Source organism: Schistocerca nitens, chromosome 2, assembly GCF_023898315.1.
Source record: "Schistocerca nitens isolate TAMUIC-IGC-003100 chromosome 2, iqSchNite1.1, whole genome shotgun sequence".
Taxonomy (NCBI): domain Eukaryota; kingdom Metazoa; phylum Arthropoda; class Insecta; order Orthoptera; family Acrididae; genus Schistocerca; species Schistocerca nitens.
The window spans coordinates 193,106,189-193,127,722 of NC_064615.1; the positions used below are offsets into that span (position 1 = coordinate 193,106,189).

The 21,534-nt window shown below is 38.2% G+C and overlaps 1 protein-coding gene across 1 annotated transcript in view; it reads right to left on the reverse strand.

Annotated features, from left to right (window-relative positions):
• Nucleotides 1-2,702: 2,702 nt before the first annotated feature.
• The window catches only part of LOC126235885 (GPI transamidase component PIG-T), a 110,028-nt gene continuing 91,196 nt past the window's right edge, over nt 2,703-21,534 (reverse strand). The window contains exons 8-10 of the mRNA XM_049944811.1: nt 20,285-20,531; nt 7,962-8,123; nt 2,703-3,022 (exon numbers count right to left, since the gene is read on the reverse strand). Of these exons, the coding sequence (XP_049800768.1) occupies nt 2,902-3,022; nt 7,962-8,123; nt 20,285-20,531 (530 nt within the window). The 3' untranslated portion in view covers nt 2,703-2,901. The remainder of the gene's footprint in view (nt 3,023-7,961; nt 8,124-20,284; nt 20,532-21,534) is intronic.

The following is a 21,534-nucleotide window of genomic DNA, read 5'->3' on the forward strand; positions in this document are numbered from 1 at the left end:
ATATCCCAATATCAGTTCAGGGATAGTCACTCTTTGACTTTCTCCATAAAGTATCAACTCCACTATAGAACACTTCATGGGCGGGAGGGGGTGGGAGAGAAAAAAAAATTACAACCATACAGATACCTTTCCCTTATTTATTTATTTGTTCAAATATTCATTGTTGACCAATTATGCCATATATAATATTTGCCAACATCTTATTTCACTGCACTGCCCAAAAATAAATTAGTACAACTTTTCAGAGGTTTCCAATTCACTCAAGTTTCATTGTTGCAATAGTGCTTATGGTGTGCACGAAATAATTTTATTTAAAGATCAACAACACAATTGGTTCCGAGGTAACAGTTATCGACTCGTGCTAAAACACCCTCGTTAGTGCGGGGTATAGCCTTCACAAGTGGTGCTGACTCTAGCCTTCAGTGGATCGTACAGACGGCGAATATTGTCCTGGGGTATGTTACGCCATGCCTGCTCAACCTGTTAATGTAGTTCTGTCAGAGTTGCCTGTTGAAGAGTCGAATGAGTCACTTCTCATCCCATTGTATCCCCACATACGTACAATAGGTGATGACAAGTCTGAAGATCGTGTTGGCCAGGAAAGTTTCTGCACATCTTACAGAGCATGTTGAGTTTCACAGGCAGTGTATGGGTAAACATTGCCCTGCTGGAACAACACACCACCTTCCTGTTGCAAGAATGGGTCTAACAACATTTTGCACATACCACGCACTGGTTGGCATCCCCTTCTGAAACACCAAAGGTGGACAAGGTTTGCAGCTTATTCCACCCCAGGTCTCAAGGCCCGGAGTGTGGTCAGTGTCTTGGACAAATGGATTCGATGAGACAGCGCTCACCAGGTTTACGTCGTAGCAAAAATGACTGTTACTTGCACGCATGCAGAATCTGCTTTCGTCGCTGACGACCACAGCACGCCGTTCCATATTCCGGGTGATCCCTCGATGGCCTCAGTCGAGTCACGCACGCTGACGGTGTGGCGTGTTTGGAAGGTGGGCTACAGGTTTGTGTGAAGCCCCCTTATCTGTGCTGTGGTAGCTGTACAATTTGTCACTACCGCTCTTCCAGCACGACAACCCTGCAGGCATCTGTGCTGTGTGGACATCCGGAACCTCTTCTAAAGGTGTGAGAACACTGTGTGTGAACACTGATACAAGCACTGTTGCCCAACTGGCACAGCGCATACAACTTCTGCGGCAATGCTCCATCTTGCCACCTGAAAGGCCACAACTTCACCCTTTCGAACGAGCTCAGGTGACTGTAGGAAGAATGAGTGCATCTCTGTGGCATGGCTGCCTGCTTGCTTCACAAGTTTGCACCACACTAAGCCTTCTGGCTGTGAGCATTCCCTATTAAAGGTAGACAAAGATGGCACTTTGGTGGCTATGCCACTGTGCTATCTTACATTTACTATCCCTCAGGTGGCATATGCCGTCATCACATCAAAATTGACACCGTCTTTCCACGTATAATAATTTTGTCCCCAGTGAGATAATGTCAGATCATGATACTGAAACATTTTTAGTAATAAAAAGTTTTACAAATTCTGCACACTTACAGCTTCATTTAAAATGTAATTGATTCATACATGTACATGCTTGAAGTACTGCAAGATGAAGCAGAAACTGTTTTGAGTCAAGTCAGGTAATTTATAACGATGATGATGATGTTAATAATAATAATAATAATAATAATAATAATAATAATAATAAAATAACCATATAGTTCAGAAACAAAGTTGATACGACTAGGCACCCTTCTTATACAGTTTAGTTCCAGTATGGTATGGACCTCTGTCCTTCGAGATGGTGTAGCAATGACTGACGTGTATTACTGTTTTAGCCTGTACTGTAAGCATACAGACTGTTATTGTGAGAAAAAAATTCTTTGCTTAATACACTTTTGTGAAATAAATGACTACAAATATATAAATACAAGGAAGAAGTAAGGGTTTTAGGTATTGAAAAAATTTCATGTTTTCCTGCTGCTCACACTATTCTTTATATGTGCCAAGTCCTAATCATCCACATGAAATGTTGGGTGTACTATGTTTCTGTTCTGTAAATGGAAGTGCACGTATACTGTTTCTTGAGTATTTGCTATTACTCTGTTCCTGGCAAAAACATTATGACATTTCTTCAATAGCAACTTTTGCAGAGCTAGTAAGATGATCTTCCTTCAATCAATACTCAGGTTTCATCTGCAAATAGGACCAGCTTTGAGTTCCAGTCATGTAAAGGCAAGTCTTACCCCCACATAAAAGAAAATCAACCTGAAATTGAGATGTGTGGCATGTGACAAATCTCAAAAGTGAGGATCGAGTTCTCTTTCAGGTATCTGATTTCTGTTACCTTGGAGTAATCTTACAAATACAGTTTAATTCTCAGTTGCTAGAACTCTTCCACCACAACATACAAGTTCTTGCAGGAGAACAGCACGATGCATTAAACCAAAGGCTCTTCCACCACAACATACAAGTTCTTGCAGGAGAACAGCATGATGCATTAAACCAAAAGCTTTTGTTACAACTGAAAGATCCCTGATATGTTTGTGTGTGTGTGTGTGTGTGTGTGTGTGTGTGTGTGTGTGTGTGTGTGTGTGTGTGTGTGTGTGTGTACACATTTAATGGAATCAGACACTGGAAGAATTTTATACTGTCAATGAACATTTATTCAAACAAAAAGTACAGACTGAATCAATGACAGTACTAAACAGAACAATACTTTGAAAAGTTACTATACAAAGTTTATTTTAGAAGACATACTTCTCAATTATATACTGCAAAATAATTAATTATCACAGCAATTAAGCTTTGGTTGCTTAATGGTTTTCAACACCTTCCTGAGCAAAAATGCAAATAACTGACTAGAATTTAACTCAGCATTATCTTACTGGCTCAGGCTGTGTCTGTTGAGGTTGCCCCTCTGAATCACTTTTCCTTCTCAGCTGTGATTTGATCCAGTTAATAAGTTTGTTTCCCTTTCCTTTTTCCTTAACTTGCAACCTAGATAATAGCAGGGACAAAAGAAACAGATATTATTATTTAAGTAACTTCACAAATATTAAAAACATAGTCATATGCTGGAAAGCACTAACAACACATTCTTTCTGTTGGAATCTGTGATATCTGATGTACTTGAAAAGCATATATGGGTGACGAATTGTAACCAAAGAGGGAGACAGGGTGATTAAACTATATGTGTGGACAGTTCTACTTCTAATAAGAATTAAATATTTTAAATGAGGTGATAATTACTTCTACATATTTAATTCCACACAGGTAAGAGTCACATAGTGTTTATTATTATTTTAATGCTACAGAATTTTGAGCAGTTCTGTTGGACAGGAATCCTCTATTTCTCTTCCTGCATCTTACAATATGTTTGCTTTTAAATAACAAAGATTCAGAATGATCTTACAGCTTGAAGCGATTTCCATGTTATTCACAAATAAATAGACAAATGAGAGGAAATGCAACAACTCTCCTCCAGCTAACTGTGTGTTATGTAGAAACATGTAACAGCAAGAAGATGGGGCCAAGAGTTACCCCTCATCTTCTAGTTTAAGTACACACTCTCAGCATCTCCGACCATCCTGTTGACGTTATTGGAGCTGAACAATTCGAAGGAGACTTACCAACTCTTAAACACAGATCGAGCAAATAAAACAACCTGGATGGTTGCAGGCTTGCTCTTAACTTGGACATGATGGAGTGCAACAAGCTCACCACTCTACCCTTAGTTTTTAAATAGGGTTCTAGCACCATTTTATCAAAGTATTGTGAGCACATAGTGGTTTTTACCTATAGATCAAAGCACGGGGACAATGTTGTCATTCTGTTTTCTTCCCACATTTTATCACCAAAATCTGCCTGAGTCCCTTCAAGGTGTACTATGCAGAGCTCTGGGCAGTCAAGAAGGCACTAGAACACTTGAGATGTCTTGGTAAAGGGAAGCTGTTTGTCTGTAAGGACTCTCTCAGTGCTCTGCAGGCTACTGAAGCGATTGTTCCCAACAAATAAGATGGTTCAGGACACTATCCACTTCTGAACAGGCAGAAGAAAAGGTGACCTTCTGCTGGGCCACTGGAAACCTGGGAGTTAAGGGGAATGAGGAAGCTGACAGAGCAGCAAAAACAGCTTGCGACAGTTCACCTTAACATCTCCCTACAGGCTGTTGTGTCACGGATGACAAAGAGTGTGTTGGCTGAGTGGGAAAGGCAGTGGCTGAAACAGGCCAATAACAAGCTGCCATCAGTCAAACAAACTATTTGACTGTGGCACATTTCCTTTTGCAGTACAAGAAAGAATGAAGTGGTCTTCAACTGCATTCGTATCGGGCACTGCTCAATGCTTATCTCTTATGGCTTGAAGATCCACTGGAGTGCAGTGTTCGCAGCATCTGACTCACAGTGAAAATTTTCTAACATTGAGTTATTTGTATGATGCTTTGCTCCATGTGTCTGCTGAGGGGCTTATCTCAATTTTAGGTGATGAAGAAACAATAGCAAGAAAACCGCTGACATTTTGTGTGGCATCAGGACTCCAGTCCGATTTAATTAGATGGATGTTTCAATGTGCTTTTGGGTGGCTGGCTTATCTTATGTGTTCCATGATTAACCAGCCATCTTTATGCCATCCATTGTTTTATTAACAATCTTAATGTACGATGACAGTATGAATAGTTATGCTAGAGACTGTATATGAATTGTTTTACGAGTATGGCTTAAGTTGATGGTCTTTGCTCTTGATTTTAACAATGGTGGCTACTCATAAACCAGTACCACAACCAAAAGCATTCTAAATCCATCCATCCATCCATCCATCCATCCATCCATCCGTCCGTCCATCACTGAACACCATAGCCACAAGTGGGTACATTTGGATGACTGTATGCTTGTGTGTGAGCATACCTTGTTCAACTACACAACGAGTTGTAATTGAAGAGCTAGCAACATCTCTGTGAGGTTGTGTGTTTCCATGTGCCACACCTCAACCAGTTACACACTTTCCCTATTTGTATTTACTGTTTCCATACAGGAATTTCTAGTATTGAATTTGTCATAAATTAACTACCTCAAAGCTTGAAAGAAGCAAATGTGTAGTACACTAAGTTAAGGGGACACAGTCGCGAGGGAACTCCCATAAGGAATCAATGCTAAAACAAGCAAACGTCAGGTACACGTTCTGAAGTAACTAGTGGAGATAAAGACCTGAAACTTTTACAGTGTACAGCTGAAACATCATTCTCAAATCACATAAAAATGGTTAATGTATTTTATATATTTCATGAGTAATCATTTTTTTGTTCTATAAGACAAAAAATTAAAACTTTTCTAAACACCTTGGAGCTTGTAAATCTGTTCTTTTTATCACTGCTGGTCTATTTTTTTATCTAATAAATCATCGTTGTATTAACAAGAGATACTGTAAGTCTGATGTCTGTAGCTGTCATAGTTTTTGAGAAAAGTGTACCAGAAGGTCAAAAAATGTAGTTTTGAGAAAAATGGTATTATAGTTTTACATGCAAGAAAGTAATGCACATTGTCATACAGACACACTTTTAAAACATTCCAGGGCTATACTGTGGCTCAGCTTCTTGATCTTTATCTTCTTTTCTTTGATCTTCTGGCTATCCTGGCCTACTTGGTAGCATTTCCTGCAGAAATATCAGCTTAACAGATACGGTCCATGTCAATCTTTTTCAGTGCCCTTTCAGTATTGATACCATCCTTTGTTCCCAAGAGTCTTAATACATCAGTCTTCTTTGACACACCAGCATTGAAGCACATCACTGCATCATGAACACCAAATTTTAGTGTTTCTTTTCTAACGAAAACAGTTTTTGGTAGCCTTGTCCAAATGAGTTTTTCCATGGAGACACTTTTTCAAGAGCTCTTGATGGCTAAGGTCTCTGAAAATGGGTTTCACAGCTAGCAGGATTTTTTATGGAATTTAATGTTTGTGCTTATAGCTGGAAGATGTAGCTGGGTTGTTGAATTTGCACCAGCTGTCAGGTCCCCGTGGGCAAAGGTTATGTTGTGGTTCCTCATCTGTTGAAATTTTATGAAAGAATATAACCCAGATGGCTCTCCTCATTGCTTCTACATTGTTGCAGTTATTTCTAATGGCCATACCATAATAAGTCTGGATCCTGTCTATTTCAGCCTTTGTCAGGCCCCCTTTACCACCTAACTTTTTTCCTTACATATCTTTAGAAGTCGTGATCCCATTCTTTTCTGTACATGTCCTATACATTCCAAGTTATTAATTTTGACTCTAGGCCCATAAGGTTTATCTTCTACCACTTTCTGATAAGCCTTACTGTCCCCATCCACAAGATAGTCTGTATAGAGGATACCTCTTGACTGTACAGACCTTTTGAAAATATTAGCAACACCAGCCACTTCCATGCCTCCACTAGAACCATCATAGTCCTTTTTGCACACTTGTTGTATAGTGGGATTTTTTCTACAGATGTCACAGAGCTTAGTAATAATTTCACCATCCAGAAACTTCCCAGTATCAAAAGAAGTTGCTGACACAATGCCATTTAGGGATGTATGCCCATGTTTCTGCCAACTGCCATCAGAACCAGCAGAAATTTGCCTTGGATCAGATTTCGTATCATTCAACTGAACTGCTTCTTTGGCTGCTTTCAACATTGTAGATTCACTTACCTAAGCTACAACTGCACCAATAGTCTTGTTGTAAACATCAAACTTTCTTGGAGGTGGAGGAATGTTCATCACTGCACAAAGAACAGCACCTGCACTCCGCCGTTTTCCAATAGATCTAAGTGCATACACTAATCTTATATTGTTTTCACACAATCCGCTTCTTGTTGCATAGGATGACATTGTATTGGCAGTACAGCTACATTCCAAACATGTCAAAACTAAATTACAAACAATTCCCTTGGTTTTCACCACATCTTCGTGCAAAGTAACGTTTTCACCACAGTTTTTACAATTTGTGTGTTTTTCAATAAGTTCACGTAATAACCTCATGGAGATCAAAATGTTTGTGTCAGTAACAACAGAAACATTGTTCACACCACGTATTGCATTGTCATGCATTTGAGAGGCACTTGGAAAACCGGCAGCAGCTAGAAGCTTCTTGCTTGAAGCACTGACACTCGCACTGACTTCGCTTTCAATATTATTTTCTGCCCTCTGTTCAAAACTAGCAGTTTCGCGGTTTATTTTTACGTATTTATTTCCATGAAACTTAGGCTTATATCCAAACTTCCTTATTCTACCCATTGTGTTATAACGTTTCACAAAATCATTACATTTGTATCACCAAAACGTAAACAACTAGGATGAAGAAACTGACAAACGATAGTCGACAATGCAGACAGGCTGGCAAACATCAGAATAACAATTCTCTCTTGCAACCCAAATAAAGAGTATTTATATCCGTGGAACATAAATGATTGTTGTACTATAGTCAATGCTGACGACTGCGCAAGACACAGCAAAAATGGATGTGGCGCTAGTTACCATGCTTCATGAACAAATTAATAACTCTGAATCTAATAATCAGATTTGTATGAAACAGACGGCATTTTGTAGCCAAATAATTGGAGCATAGATTAAGACTAAAAAATAAAAAAATAAAATAAAAATAAAATTATTCTATTTTTTTGAGCCTGTTCGCGACTGTGTCCCCTTAAGAGCTTAATATTCCACTAAAAATATCTTTAAAGATGGGGGCACCAGAGCATACTGATGAATAAATTCAGAATAAATTGGCAAGGGGTTTGTTCAAGACATCATCCAAATTAGAGTTACAGGAAAACTAAACCAGATTGCCACAATAGGGCTTTTAGTACCCTACATCTTCTTTATGTGAAATACTGTTGCTTATATACGTATGTCAACTGCACTAAGAGTACTGCTTGGAAAGAACATACTATCCTAGATGGCAGTCAAGTACTCACCTTCTCGTAGTGATATTGTGCAGTGGACCAAAAGCCAATGCAACGACTGTACAGGCTAAGCAGATCACATTGTATGGCATGCTGAAGTCCGGTGTTGGCAGTGTCACTATGAGAGTTTCAGTCCGCAATTCCACCAGGTAACCTTCTCGTGATGCATTGAAACTGTAATGATGTCAGTATGTGTTATGACAAATAAAAAGCATTCATGTTCCAAGCCATGCACTTTATCATTAAATGAAACCAGAGCCCACTTTCATCTAGTTTATTCCCGGATTTGGTTCATTATGAAATATCAGTCAATTTTTGTACACTGAACCCATTTCCAGTATCTTCTAAAACAAGAAATTTCTTTAAAAGCTAACAATCTGAAAAGAATTTCTTATACAGAATAAAAATTCCACAGCATACTGTGAAAAACAGTTTCCTAAGGAGTTTATGCAAAATTAGAATGAATTACAAAAGTCCACGTATTTGTTCAAAATTTTCTCAACTGAAATAACAACATGAATAATAATGATGAATGAAAACAATAAATTATGTAACTGTACCTGGAGATTGTAGAAAGATTACCAAAGTTAGCTTTTCCTTTAAAAAAAGCTGCCATAAAAATGCATTAATTTATTTTCATCTTCAGGTAAGTAAAAGAAAAAACTTACATGTTCTTCTAGTTTTCAACATATGTTATTATTAGCTCCAACTTTAACCACAATTTTTAACAATATAGCAAAGGCAATATATGAGGTGAGGCAATTAAATAACGAGACTGCTGTTACAAAACCTTTCACTGATCCCCAGCCACATTAGAAAGTTTGCCAATCCCTGCAATGCTCCGTATGAATTTTCCAGTTTTTAAAAGCAGTGTTCGAAGTCTGCTTATATCAGCTTGTTGAGAACCTCCATCACTTTGGCTTTCACCACTTCCACACTGTCAAGTCTTGTCCCCTTGAAAGCTGATTTGATCTTAGGAAATAAGAAAAAGTCACAGGGCACCAGGTTGGGAAAATACAGTGGGTAGTTTAACGTGATGATGCCATACTTTGCAGAGAATGTCTTTTGAGACAAGGTGTAGTGGGTTGCTGGTTTGGCCCCATTTTTGGGCAAACTTTGTGCATGTTGCATGAGCCATACAAAATATACTGTACACACTGTAAATTCCTGAGATTCCAGCACGAGTTCGGACACTCGGGCAACAATTTTTAGGGGTCATTTACCAATTTTCTCTATGTTGTTATCCAATTTTGATATTGAGGGTCATCCAGGGTGCCAACTGTCTTCGGTCATTTCACGCCCCTCCTTAAACCTCTTAAACCATTGAAAAACTCGTGTTCAAGGTAAACTTTCACACCCATACACTTCCTTTAAAATGGCATGAGCTTCTGTAGCAGTTTTCCCCAGTGTCACAAGAAACCTGAGGTTAACTTGTTATTCTAGCTGAGCACTTTGCATTTTCCACCAATACACTGGTGCAAGTACTTCACATGACAATTGCTACAGCAAGACTGAGTGACATAACTGTGCCCATCAAGTGCAGGATGGGGGAGGCATCAACTGACATGAACATGTTCAAACCTCTCACGACGTGCTCCATGTTTACTGGTAGCCTCTCCAGTCCAGTTATTTACTTGCCACACCTCATAAACAACACAATTAATTATTGTATGTGCAGAAGGTAACAGTAACATCCCTAATATTTTAAAGAAAATTTTCAAGTTCATATGAGAATTATCATATTTTCTTCATGTGATCTCGAAGTAAATTATAATTCTAGGTCTAGTCAGGCCTCAGTGATATACATAAATAGTATTTTATGACCATTTCTGACAGGTACAGAGAAGGAGAGAAGAGGGGAAGGGGTGAATACATTTTCTTTCCCACTTTCCGTCTGTCCAGATTAACCATGTATAGGGTTTTACATAATAAGAAGCATCACTATTTCTTTATTGGCTGTTCTAATAGAACAGAAGTCTACAAGTTACAGAGTGTGATGTGTTGACTTCTATCTAATTACTGTAGCCAATGAAGAAAGAACAACTTCACTTTACACTGATGATTTTCAAGTTAGATCCGACACCACTGTGGTGTCGTCTGCATAGTATCGCTCAGTGGCCGGCAACACCACGGTGGTGTCGTGAACATAGTATTGCGCAGTGGCCAGCAACAGCAGTTTAGTACCTTTTGCATTCTGTTGTTGTTTTGTTTAGGTAACAATAAGTTACACATGTCAACAAGTTTGTTTTTATAAGTACTTGTGCCCTTTCATCATGGTGGACAAAAGAGACAGTAGGATTATTTACGATGAATGCGCAGACGTCTTGTCTGATGTTCCGGATGACTTGGCCGATTGGGAAGAAGACATTGGATATCAAAAATATGAAAGTTTAGCACAACCGTAGGAAGATAGTGAAATACATCCAAGAAGAATTCGGTGAACATTACAGTTGCCAACTGATTCGGCTGAATCAGACGAAGAACACAGTGCACAGTGGTGAGACTTTGAGTTACCGAGGACCAACAATAAATTTGAAGGATCACCAGGTCCAAACATATTTCCCAAAGATACACAGAGCATTGAGAATATCATAGAATTATATATTGGGAATGATCTATTTGAATATATTAGCAACAAAACCAACAAGTACTACAGTCAAAACTGGAACAGAAGGAAACTGGATTTAAAAAATGCCAAATTTGTCGACGTTATGGGGCCTGAACTTAGAAAATGGTTTGGGCTTGCTATCCTTATGAGAATTGTCAAAAAAAGCAAGGATCGATGATTATTGGACAACGAATCCGTTGTCAGACACACTGATATTTCGCAAAACGATGTCCCGCAATCGATTCAGACAAATATTATCATTTTTAAATTTTTCTGACAGCAACAATAAACCGGATAATGCTGGCCGGTTTGTCAAAGTGCAATTTGTAATTGATTATTTTTCCAAAATGTTTAAAGAAATGTTTAATCTAAGTCAAAACATCTCAACTGATGAAGGAATGATACTGTGGTATGGATGGTTGAATTTTAAAGTTTACAATGTGTCAAAAATTAAGAAATATGGCATACTCATTTGAATGCTGTGTGATTCAAGTTATATTCCGGTGCTGGACAGCCTTCAGCAAAAACAGTGATGGAACTATTGACACCTTCTGATGGAAAGTGGCATCACCTCTGCATGGATAATTATTATAACAGTGTAGAACTTGCAGAGAAGTTACTTGAAAAGAAAATTTGAGTTTGTGGAACGATATGGCAAAATAGAGGATTTCCAGAAAATTAAAGTGCGCAAAAGTCAATGTGTTTGAAGCTTGTCATCAACGGAAAGGTGACAAGTGGCCGGCGACAAGCCAAGTAATCCGAATTAGCACTGCCGGTGCCAAGCGAATAAATTTGTACAAGATGTGCGGACGGCAAAGTGTTAACATGCCATAACAGAGACCTTGGGGATCCAAAGTGCAAGTATACACTTGTGAACAAACATACTACAAGCAAGTGTTCCATGTACCCCCTATTCATATTAAGACAGATTTCAGCATGTCTCCTCATCAGTGCACGCACATGTTTAAAAATTGCTGGTATGTTCTGAATGCACTGAAACTATCCAAAATGTGTTCCTGGAGTTTATCAACAGAGTTGGAATACACCAATACTTTTAAAAATTCCAAAATAAATAAATTAATTAATTAAAGTGTGATGGGTTCAATTCAGGGGACCTGGGAAGCCATGACTAATACACTTGTCAAAGATTCCTATTAAATAACAACAGCTATGAAAGTGTGTCAGTTAACCATCAAACATGTACCACATATGCACCCTTTCAATAAAAGGACCATCATCCAAATAGTCCATTAGTTTGGGTTGCAGGAAATGAAGGTACACACAACCACCAGCAAGTTGGTCATGTAGGAAATGTGGCCCTATCAACAAGTCTCCAATGATCACTTGCCCAAGCGTTAATGAAAAATCTCTGCTGCTTTGCCATTGCAATACATGTGGGTTCTCAAAAGCCCAAAAGTGTATTGTAGACGTTCATAATACCATCTCATGTAAAGCATGCTTTGTCTGTAAATAACACATGCACGAGCAACTGTGAATCATTCCCCCATTGTGTAAGGATCCATAGGCAGAGGGCAATCTTGACTGGAAAGTAAGGTGCCTTGCACACTTTGTGCATGATACCGATACAATCATCCCTCATGTAATATGCACCATATAGTGGAAGGAAAACCATGTTCTTATGCCTGGCATTGCGTCCCCTTGTTGTAATACATGCTCCACAATTTGTGGCATCAACACTGGTCTTGGTCTACCTACATGTTACATTTAAATGAATCCATCTTGTGCAAGCAAAGATGGGACTTATTGAACCCTCTGCTGTTACCTGCTTGTCTGCCTGTCTTCTCAGAGGATACAATTTGTACTACAACTGTGGGCTGCCATTAGCATGCTCATAAATGAAGTGAGTGGCTGCCATTTATTCATTTGAAAATGTGTATGGAGCCATGGCAACAGGTTCAAATAATACATGTACACAGAGCCATGGTGACTGGCATGGCCAGAAACTTGAGCTGTGGTTGGTTGCTCCAAGATCAATCTTCACTTCACACCAATGAAAGTCACATACTCAACCAAACAACAGCAATGTGCCAGCAGCGAAGCTGCAAAATAAACATAGCCTTATACATGACCAGTGTTACAACAATTGCTTGATTGCATCTTGTGCTTACGTTGTATAAGGGAAACCATTGGTTTCTGGATCTATGTTTCTTAGGATAATTTGCATGTTTCATTATCTTCTTCTCAATCATTTTTTGTGCCTATAATAGTCAAACACCCTACATAGATGGAACTACCGTGGAAGTTATCAACATAATGTTACACGTAACTGAGGATAACGGGACAACAAAAGTTAAAAATAACAGTATGGAAAAGCTTGCAATTGCTACTCACCACATAGATGAGGCACTGAGTTGCAGACAGGGGCAATGAGAAGGAATGCTGAAATATTTAACTTCCAGAAAAAATCCTCCTCCTGAAGTAAAACACACCACACACACACACACACACACACACACACACACACACACACAGAGAGAGAGAGAGAGAGAGAGAGAGAGAGAGAGAGAGAGAGAGAGAGAGGGGGGGGGGTGGACAGCCAAAGGGATACTACGATAGGGGTAGGGGAATGCTAGTGCTATCTGTGGGAGTGTCCACGGACATGGTTGCACAACATATGGTCCATTCCCAGAACATCCTTGGTCTCCACCTCCATTAGACCCTGTCTTCCACCTCTTTATCCCATTACTTGCTCCCACAAAATGACTACACATGTGTTCTTGACCAGCAGCGCACCTACATAGTCCTTTCCCCTTCTCTATTTCTCTCCTCTCCTTTCCACCCCCCCCCCCAACCAGTGACACTGTTACCCAATCCTGCACCTAGCAGGCAGCATATTCCTCCACACATACACTGCTACCTCTCTCCATCCTCAACACAAGCCTCTTCCATATCCTCACCACTCTCCCCAGTTAGACTGCTGCACACGACGTCAGACACAGTCACAGTCAGGACTCAGAGCTTGGAGACAGTTATCATGGGTGTCTGTCGTGTCTGTGTGTATTTTCTGCTTCAGCAGAACGACTGTGCCTAAAAGCTTAAATATTTCAGCATTCTTTTTCATTGCGCATCTTTGGGACTCAACACCACCTCAATGAGGTGAACATTCATCCTTTCCATATTATTGTTGTTCCATCCTGAACTTTCCAAAATTAAAAATAACTTCACATATTAGGGCTGTAATTGCTGTCTACCCCAGAGGGCAGAAATTAGTAAAACATATCTTTCATATGCTTGTTGCATTAAACAAATCAATCACAGAAAGGTGTGGTTCAGGTGAAATGTATAATATGATGGGAGAAGAGGTTATCACTCATTGAGGAAAAAAAAAATACATTATAAGAAAAAAAAATTAATTCTGTAGTAATATACTCTTTTATTAACTGTTGCAGAGCTCAATTTTCTATTTACTTTTTCAGTTGTAACTAAAGTAGTCACAACTCTTTACTAAAGAAGCAAGCCATTTCTGTACACTGCTGGCATGTGCATTTCATTACCTCTCACAAGACAAGGATCGTCGATCGATGTTATCAATTCATGTTTTGACAATAACATTATATTAATGTGACTTATACTAGAAAAGATTATTAAAATTCAAAGAAGCTAAATGCTATTCTATTAATGGTCAGCGTATTATGAAAAAGAAATGTGATATTAATGGATGAAGCTATTGTCCAATCCTTAAACCCGCCATCTACAGCTACTGCCGTCCATTAGTGGTGGGTGATGTGTTAATTTAACTGGCTCTATGTATGATTTATTTGCAGTCTGACATACAAGCTAACAGTAACATGGAGGTGGCCAAAGACAAGTTAAGGATTAAGAAACATTCAAAGAAGTAAAGTGTAAGTTACTAGGCATAGCTGTCTGAAATTCCTTCACCAAAGAAGACATATATATTCCAGAATCGAGAACAGCTGCCCCCATCAGTAACTTAGGAGTTGATATCATCAGGGCACGGAAGCAACTTAAATCGCGTGATAAAAGCACGTCTTCTGGTGAAGATTGTAAACCGATTATGTTCCTTTCAGAGTATTCTGATGCAATAGCTACATAGTTAACAATCACATACAACCACTTGCTTGACGAAATATCCATACCTAATGACTGGAAAGTTGCACAGGTCACACCAACATTTGAGAAAGGCAATATGAGTAACCCACTAGATTACAGGCTGATATCATTAATGTTGATACGCAACAGGATTTTGACACATAATTATGTTTGAACATTACCTCGAAAAGAAAGGTCTATTAACACACAGTTAACATGGATTTACAAAATATCATTCTTGTGAAACGCAACACACTCTTTACTCACACAAAGTGTTAAGTGCTACTGACCAGGGATTTCAAAAGATTCTATATTTCTAGATTTCCAGAAGACTTTTGACACCATAACTCACAAGCAGCTTGTAATCAAACTTCAAGTTTCTGTTCTTAGTGATGTGGGCTGGGCGATGATGAGTCAATGAATTAGTCTGACCCTATTTCACCCCCTTAGGTGTTGAATTTCCAAAAACAGCAAAACATGCATTTTTTCATCTGTAATCAAGAAGCCACACACCAATTTCCAAAGGTTTAGCTTTAAAAATGCTCGTGCAACAAAATATTTTCATAAAACATTTCATCTCCTATTTAACCCCTTTAGAGGTTCAATTTCCAAACACACTGAAACACAATTTTTTTAATTTGTAATTGAGAAGTCAAATACCCATGTTCATAGATGTAGCTTTAAAAATACTTCAGCAGTTCTTTAATAATTATATATTTTGGAAAAAAAAAAAAAAAAAAGGTTTCACCCACTATTTCATCCGATAGGGTTAAATTTCCAAAAATGCTGAAACACATATTTATTTATTCCTGACTGAGAAACCAAATACCAATTTTTGTATGTGTAGCTTCAAAATTGCATTAACAGTGACATTTTTCAAAAAAACCCTTCATCCCCTATTTCACCCCCTTAGGGTTGGAATTCCAAAAAATCCCTTCGTAAATTACACCTACAGTATAAGGTTTACACCTTCTTCAAATTTCAAAGTTATGTCATAAGTGGTTTGGGCTGGGTGGTGATGAGTCAGTCAGTCAGGACATTGTCTTTTGTATACAGAGATTACTGATGCTCACCTGGACATATGACAACACAATTTATCACTGTGTTAGCTGAAGCAATAATGAAGGAATAGAGATGGAATCACAATTGTGAAACAACAATGCCATGGTACAAGACAACGTTATTTGTGTTTGGAGCAGTTTATACATAGGCACACCCGCTTGAGGGTTAAGCAGGAAAAGTCTTTACAGTAACTTGTTATTTTACCAGAATTTATGTACAATTTTAATTAAAATAATTAAATATAATAGACTTTCTGAAAACTTGGCCTGCAGCTTCTGCTTTTGGCTGAAATGCATATTGGACCATGTCATTCACCTCCACAACCTCAGAGTGAAGCATCTCCAAATTCTACTCTAAAGTTTTGCAGAACTGCACCAGCCACAATAGCATTCCCACATTTGTTTTGTTTATGCTGCATTGTTTTAGCATGAATTCAGAAACATTTATTCCAAACACTGCATGTATGCACTATTATCCATCAGGCAGCAATATGGGCTCTATGGTAGTGACCTTCGGCTCCTAAGTGGGGTCGAAACACGAAGTCATAAGATGTTTGGAGAGGGCACATCTACTAACTCCAACAAGCAACATATCACAATGTCCATTTTCAAATCCTGCACCAACTCTACTATTGTCTCAAATGTGTGCATCAAGCATGGAACCCGGCCAACAGATTAACAATGTTGAAAATCTTCACATCTGTGTACTGATAGAAAATATATTCTTCCAATTTCTGTGTGGTTTTGTTTGTGCCCCAGGAGAACACAGTATGTACACAATCTACGGCACCTATGACATTCAGGAATCCACCAATTTAATAGAATTTCCTTTTGCTCCTTGATATATGCCCTTGGTTCTGTGGCATTGACACATACAGTGGCTTTTAGACAATTAAGCTGTTTATCACATTGTTAAAAGTTCTTTCAGCAGTAGTACGACATCTGTTAATGAGATCCCCTGCTACGATTTGATAAGTACCAGTGTGGAAGATTCACTGCAGCCTAGGAGACAAAGAATTATGCTGCAGTAATGACTCCAGCATACCAAGCACAGTCTCAAAAGATACCTTATGAAACTCAAACTGCTCTTTGAAATCACTATCACTATACTTTGCAAATGGGTATCTCTCCATTAGAGCCCTCATTCTTGGGATGTCTACCTCTTCCTCCCTCACAATATATTCACAGTAGTCCAGGTATTCCACAGAATCCAGTATGTAACATATAGAAACCAAAGAACACACTTTAATCTCTAACTTTACTCCACACTGATCTAATTCTTTTTAAAATTGACAATCACAGACACCTACATCCTCACTCAAATGTTGTTATTTCAAAAACCTGCTTTATTTCTCAATGTTGTATATACATATCTACAGCAAATGCAATACAGTAGTATGCTGTGCTCATTTCATTCACAACCTGCACTAGTAAATTAAAAAAATAAATAAATAAACAAACTAATTAATTTAAAAAATCAACTGGATTTAAGTCCAACATTATTTGATACAAATGATACTTCTCTGCCATGAATCTGAGTTTGCCTGTAACAGAGTCTGTGATACATGTAATAGTCATTTAGTCCTTAAAGTCCTAAAGCTATGAAGATACAGTAGCTATAAGATTACAGTTTAGTTCTCAATCAATACTGTGTTGATCAATAAATGATGTGTTATTAGTTTCCACTATTTTAAGTGACCTTCTGGATGGGCAAAGGTACTCATAATTTTTGCTAGTTATCTCACAAAGATCATGAGAAGCCTTTATTTTGGCTGTAAGACTGCCTATGGCTCATAACTAGAAAATTCTTCCTGGATGACAGAATTTGATAATCTGATTAAGAGGGGTGTAGGTGGCTGAATATCAAAAGCCAGTTTAAAATATTGTCATTTTTTTCATTTGATTAAAAGATGAGATCTGCATGGAATATAAAGTGGTGACCAAATCTGTTACATTCACATTTGTATCTTATTTAGATTACAGGTGGTATTAATACTACTTGAATTTGAAATATGGTTTAGAGAGGGTTTAATGGGTGGCTGTGCTTAAATGGACAATGTTATTTCAAAGATTTTGCTCACTCACATCAGTATCACTGGAATACATACCAGCCTACATTATGTCATAATGCAAACTGAGAGAAGTATGACGGGTCTCAAGTTCCTTTATATGTTATGAAGTAATCAAACCAGAACACACTAGTCTCTCTAAATGCGAACACTTTAGGTTAGGCTTTATGTGACTGTTACTGACATCTACTGAAGCAACAAGTTTAATTACCAGTCACAATTTATTTTATGTCCACTATGTGTTTTGTAGGTTTAAACCTCCCAGATCAAGAGCATTTGTGTGAATTAATTTCACTTGTATTTGCTGTGTTTAAACTTTGGGGTAACATGTTGCGCTGTTTGTAGAGGTCTTTGATTCCAAAAATGAACAAAAATGTAAAAGTGAAAATAACTCAAGTGGTCACCAGCTTCTTTTCTGTGACACTATATGTGGTGTACTACAGTAGAGAAAGGAGCCTATGACCACTGGAAGTTTTTTTAATTTTATAATTTTTGTTCATCTTTGCAATGAAAGACCTTCGAAAAACTAAAAAAGCATTTCGTTTCTCTCTTCTGGAACTAGACAGTGCCATAAGTTAGTACCAAAATTGTAAACACAACTGATTTGCTTGGTTGTTTTAATCAGGTTTGTCACTGATGTTCTCCACATCTCTCTTCAACTGCTCTGATACGGCATGGCATGGGACAGGCTATCAGAACAGCCAAGGAGATATGTGAGGAACATCAGTGACACACTCCACTAAAAAATGAAGCAAGTCATCTGTCACGGAGCACTGGCTATGATATAAAAACGAAATTAAATATGACAAGACCAGTACTGTGGTACAACTGTCCAAGTTTCTGGGGCACCATAATTAAGCAGTTTATCAGAATAAAGATGTCAGAAAACTTAATAAATAGGGATGGTGGTTTCAATTTAAATAATGATTGAAGTCTGACACTCAATTTATAAAAATCTCACCGACAATCAGATTCACCAGAGTTGGAAAATGCTCTGAGAGAATTTGCATTTCACAGAATATTACAGTGAAAAACTAAAGAGCATGAAAGGGGCAAAGTTGGTATCAGGAATCGTACTCAGCTACAAATGGTAGCACCAGACCCACAACAGTTGAAGTCCAGCCAGTGAGTACATGTAACCGTAAGAACTACAGTAGCTGAAGAAGATGGCTGAAGCACGCTATTAATCAATAGATTATGATAATTATGTTGCTGACGAGTGTTACTAACTGTAGTTTCTTCAAATATGCAGATTAATCTGAAAATAGAATGAATGTATTCTGATAATTGTAGTGAAAATAATCCATAGGTTATTGTTTATCAGACTGGACGCACATTGAGGTCTGTAAAAGACATGTTACTACATGTGTTCGAATGGTGGATACTTTGTCACTACAAAGGAATATTGTAATGATTAACATATAACCGTTGCCAATGATTTGGAAAATGCAATGGAGAAACTTCGAAAAAATAGTTTAGAACATACTGTTAATAAATAGGAAATCTTACATTTACAAGGAAACATTTAAATCTGGACAGCCACTGGGAACCGACTGCATGTTACTGTTAACCTTTGTCTACAAACTGATCACGCATACCCTCTCCCAGAACAGTAATCATTCCTCCTGTGACATCCAATCTCTTTCATATAATAGAGGGAAACATTCCACGTAGGGAAAATATATCTAAAAACAAAGATGATGTGACTTACCAAATGAAAGTGCTGGCAGGTTGACAGACACACAAACAAACACAAACATACACACAAAATTCAAGCTTTCGCAACAAACTGTTGCCTCATCAGGAAAGAGGGAAGGAGAGGGAAAGACGAAAGGATGTGGGTTTTAAGGGAGAGGGTAAGGAGTCATTCCAATCCCGGGAGCGGAAAGACTTACCTTAGGGGGAAAAAAGGACGGGTATACACTCGCACACACACACATATCCATCCACACATATACAGACACAAGCAGACATATTTAAAAACCAAATATTTAAATATGTCTGCTTGTGTCTGTATATGTGTGGATGGATGTGTGTGTGTGTGTGTGTGCGAGTGTATACCCGTCCTTTTTTCCCCCTACGGTAAGTCTTTCCGCTCCCGGGATTGGAATGACTCCTTACCCTCTCCCTTAAAACCCACATCCTTTCGTCTTTCCCTCTCCTTCCCTCTTTCCTGATGAGGCAACAGTTTGTTGCGAAAGCTTGAATTTTGTGTGTATGTTTGTGTTTGTTTGTGTGTCTGTCGACCTGCCAGCACTTTCATTTGGTAAGTCACATATATGAATTAATCGATCATTTTCCATTTCTTCAGGAAATCCTCATACATAAACATATTTGCATACAAAATAATGCAAGTTCATTATGTTAAAAGTGCAAAGAACATTTCTAGCTTGTTTGTAAGAAAGTTGCTTTACATTATTGCTCAGAATTCATGAAACAGTATCACTAATATCAGGTAACAACAAAGCTAGCAGATAGAAAACCTTTATGTGAAGTCAAAGGCATTAACAAACAATTTTACTGCACCTGGCAGAAATGAGTGACACATCCTGTGGAAGAGCAGTGTAGCTTCTTGCCAGGGGTAACATAGCTGTAATTATTGCAGCCCCAACGTAAAATCCATGGTTTGCATCTGGAGGGTATTCCTGCCACTTCAGGAATACATACTCAAATTCTATAGAAATCTCTGTTACAGAACGTTGTGGCAGGCGGATCAAGATCTCCAGGTAATAGGAGCGTGCTCGCTCCATGCCAGGGACGTATTTCTTCAGTACTGTAACAGATAACAACTTGTTCCTGACAGCCAAATCTAATCAAAGTTCTTATATGATATGATCATGCCATATAGTAATGGTAGAAACACTTTATCTGTTAAAAAAACTCAAGTAAATACATAAATCTTAAAAACATCTAAGTCACAAATTAAAAAATGAAAAATCCAGGGTGAAGGTAAGAAAAGGACACTTGCTACTCACCATGTAACGGAGATGCTGAGTCACTGATAGGCACAACAAAAAGTGTGTCAGAAAGTGAGTTTTTGGCCAACAAGGCCTTCGTCAGAAATAGACAAGACACACACACACACACACACACACACAGTGATCTGGCTGCTGAGGCAAAACTAGCCAGTCTGGCCTCACCAGCAAGAGACTGTGTTCTCGTGTGTGCGAGATGTGTGTGTGTGTGTGTGTGTGTGTGTGTGTGTGTGTGTGTGTGTGTGTGTGTGTGTGCGCGTGCGGGCCCCTGCCACCGCTTGGTGAGTATATTTTATTTATTAAATATTTCCTTCTGTCGTAACTGTTTACACAAGTACCTTATTAATCAGTTTATTTTACAACTATCATCCTGTTTGTTGCTGCACTTTTTAATCTAATTACCTTCTTCGTTTTAAATAACAACATAATTTCACATATATCAAATTATACATTTCTTCTTATTTCCCTCTTACTGACCTGAAAGCCAAAGCTGCTCATCTGTGTAAATAAATCAAAATGAGACCAACAAAAATACTCCTATCTCCAGGTGACAAAATGTACAGATGTTGATTCATCACTAAATTTTATGTGTGTCGTCTGGGAGAAGTCTAAAGAAACTGATGCGGCAGGGCAGAACTGTCAGATACAAATCTATTGCACAGTCAAAATAATCCTTAATTTAGAAAACAATTATTATTAACTCTTTCCTCTCTATACAGGTAAAAATTAAAATCTTTTTATTAAGTTGGCTCAAAATGTTTGTGGAAAATCATTTTGACTATGCTTAAAACTTGATGAAAA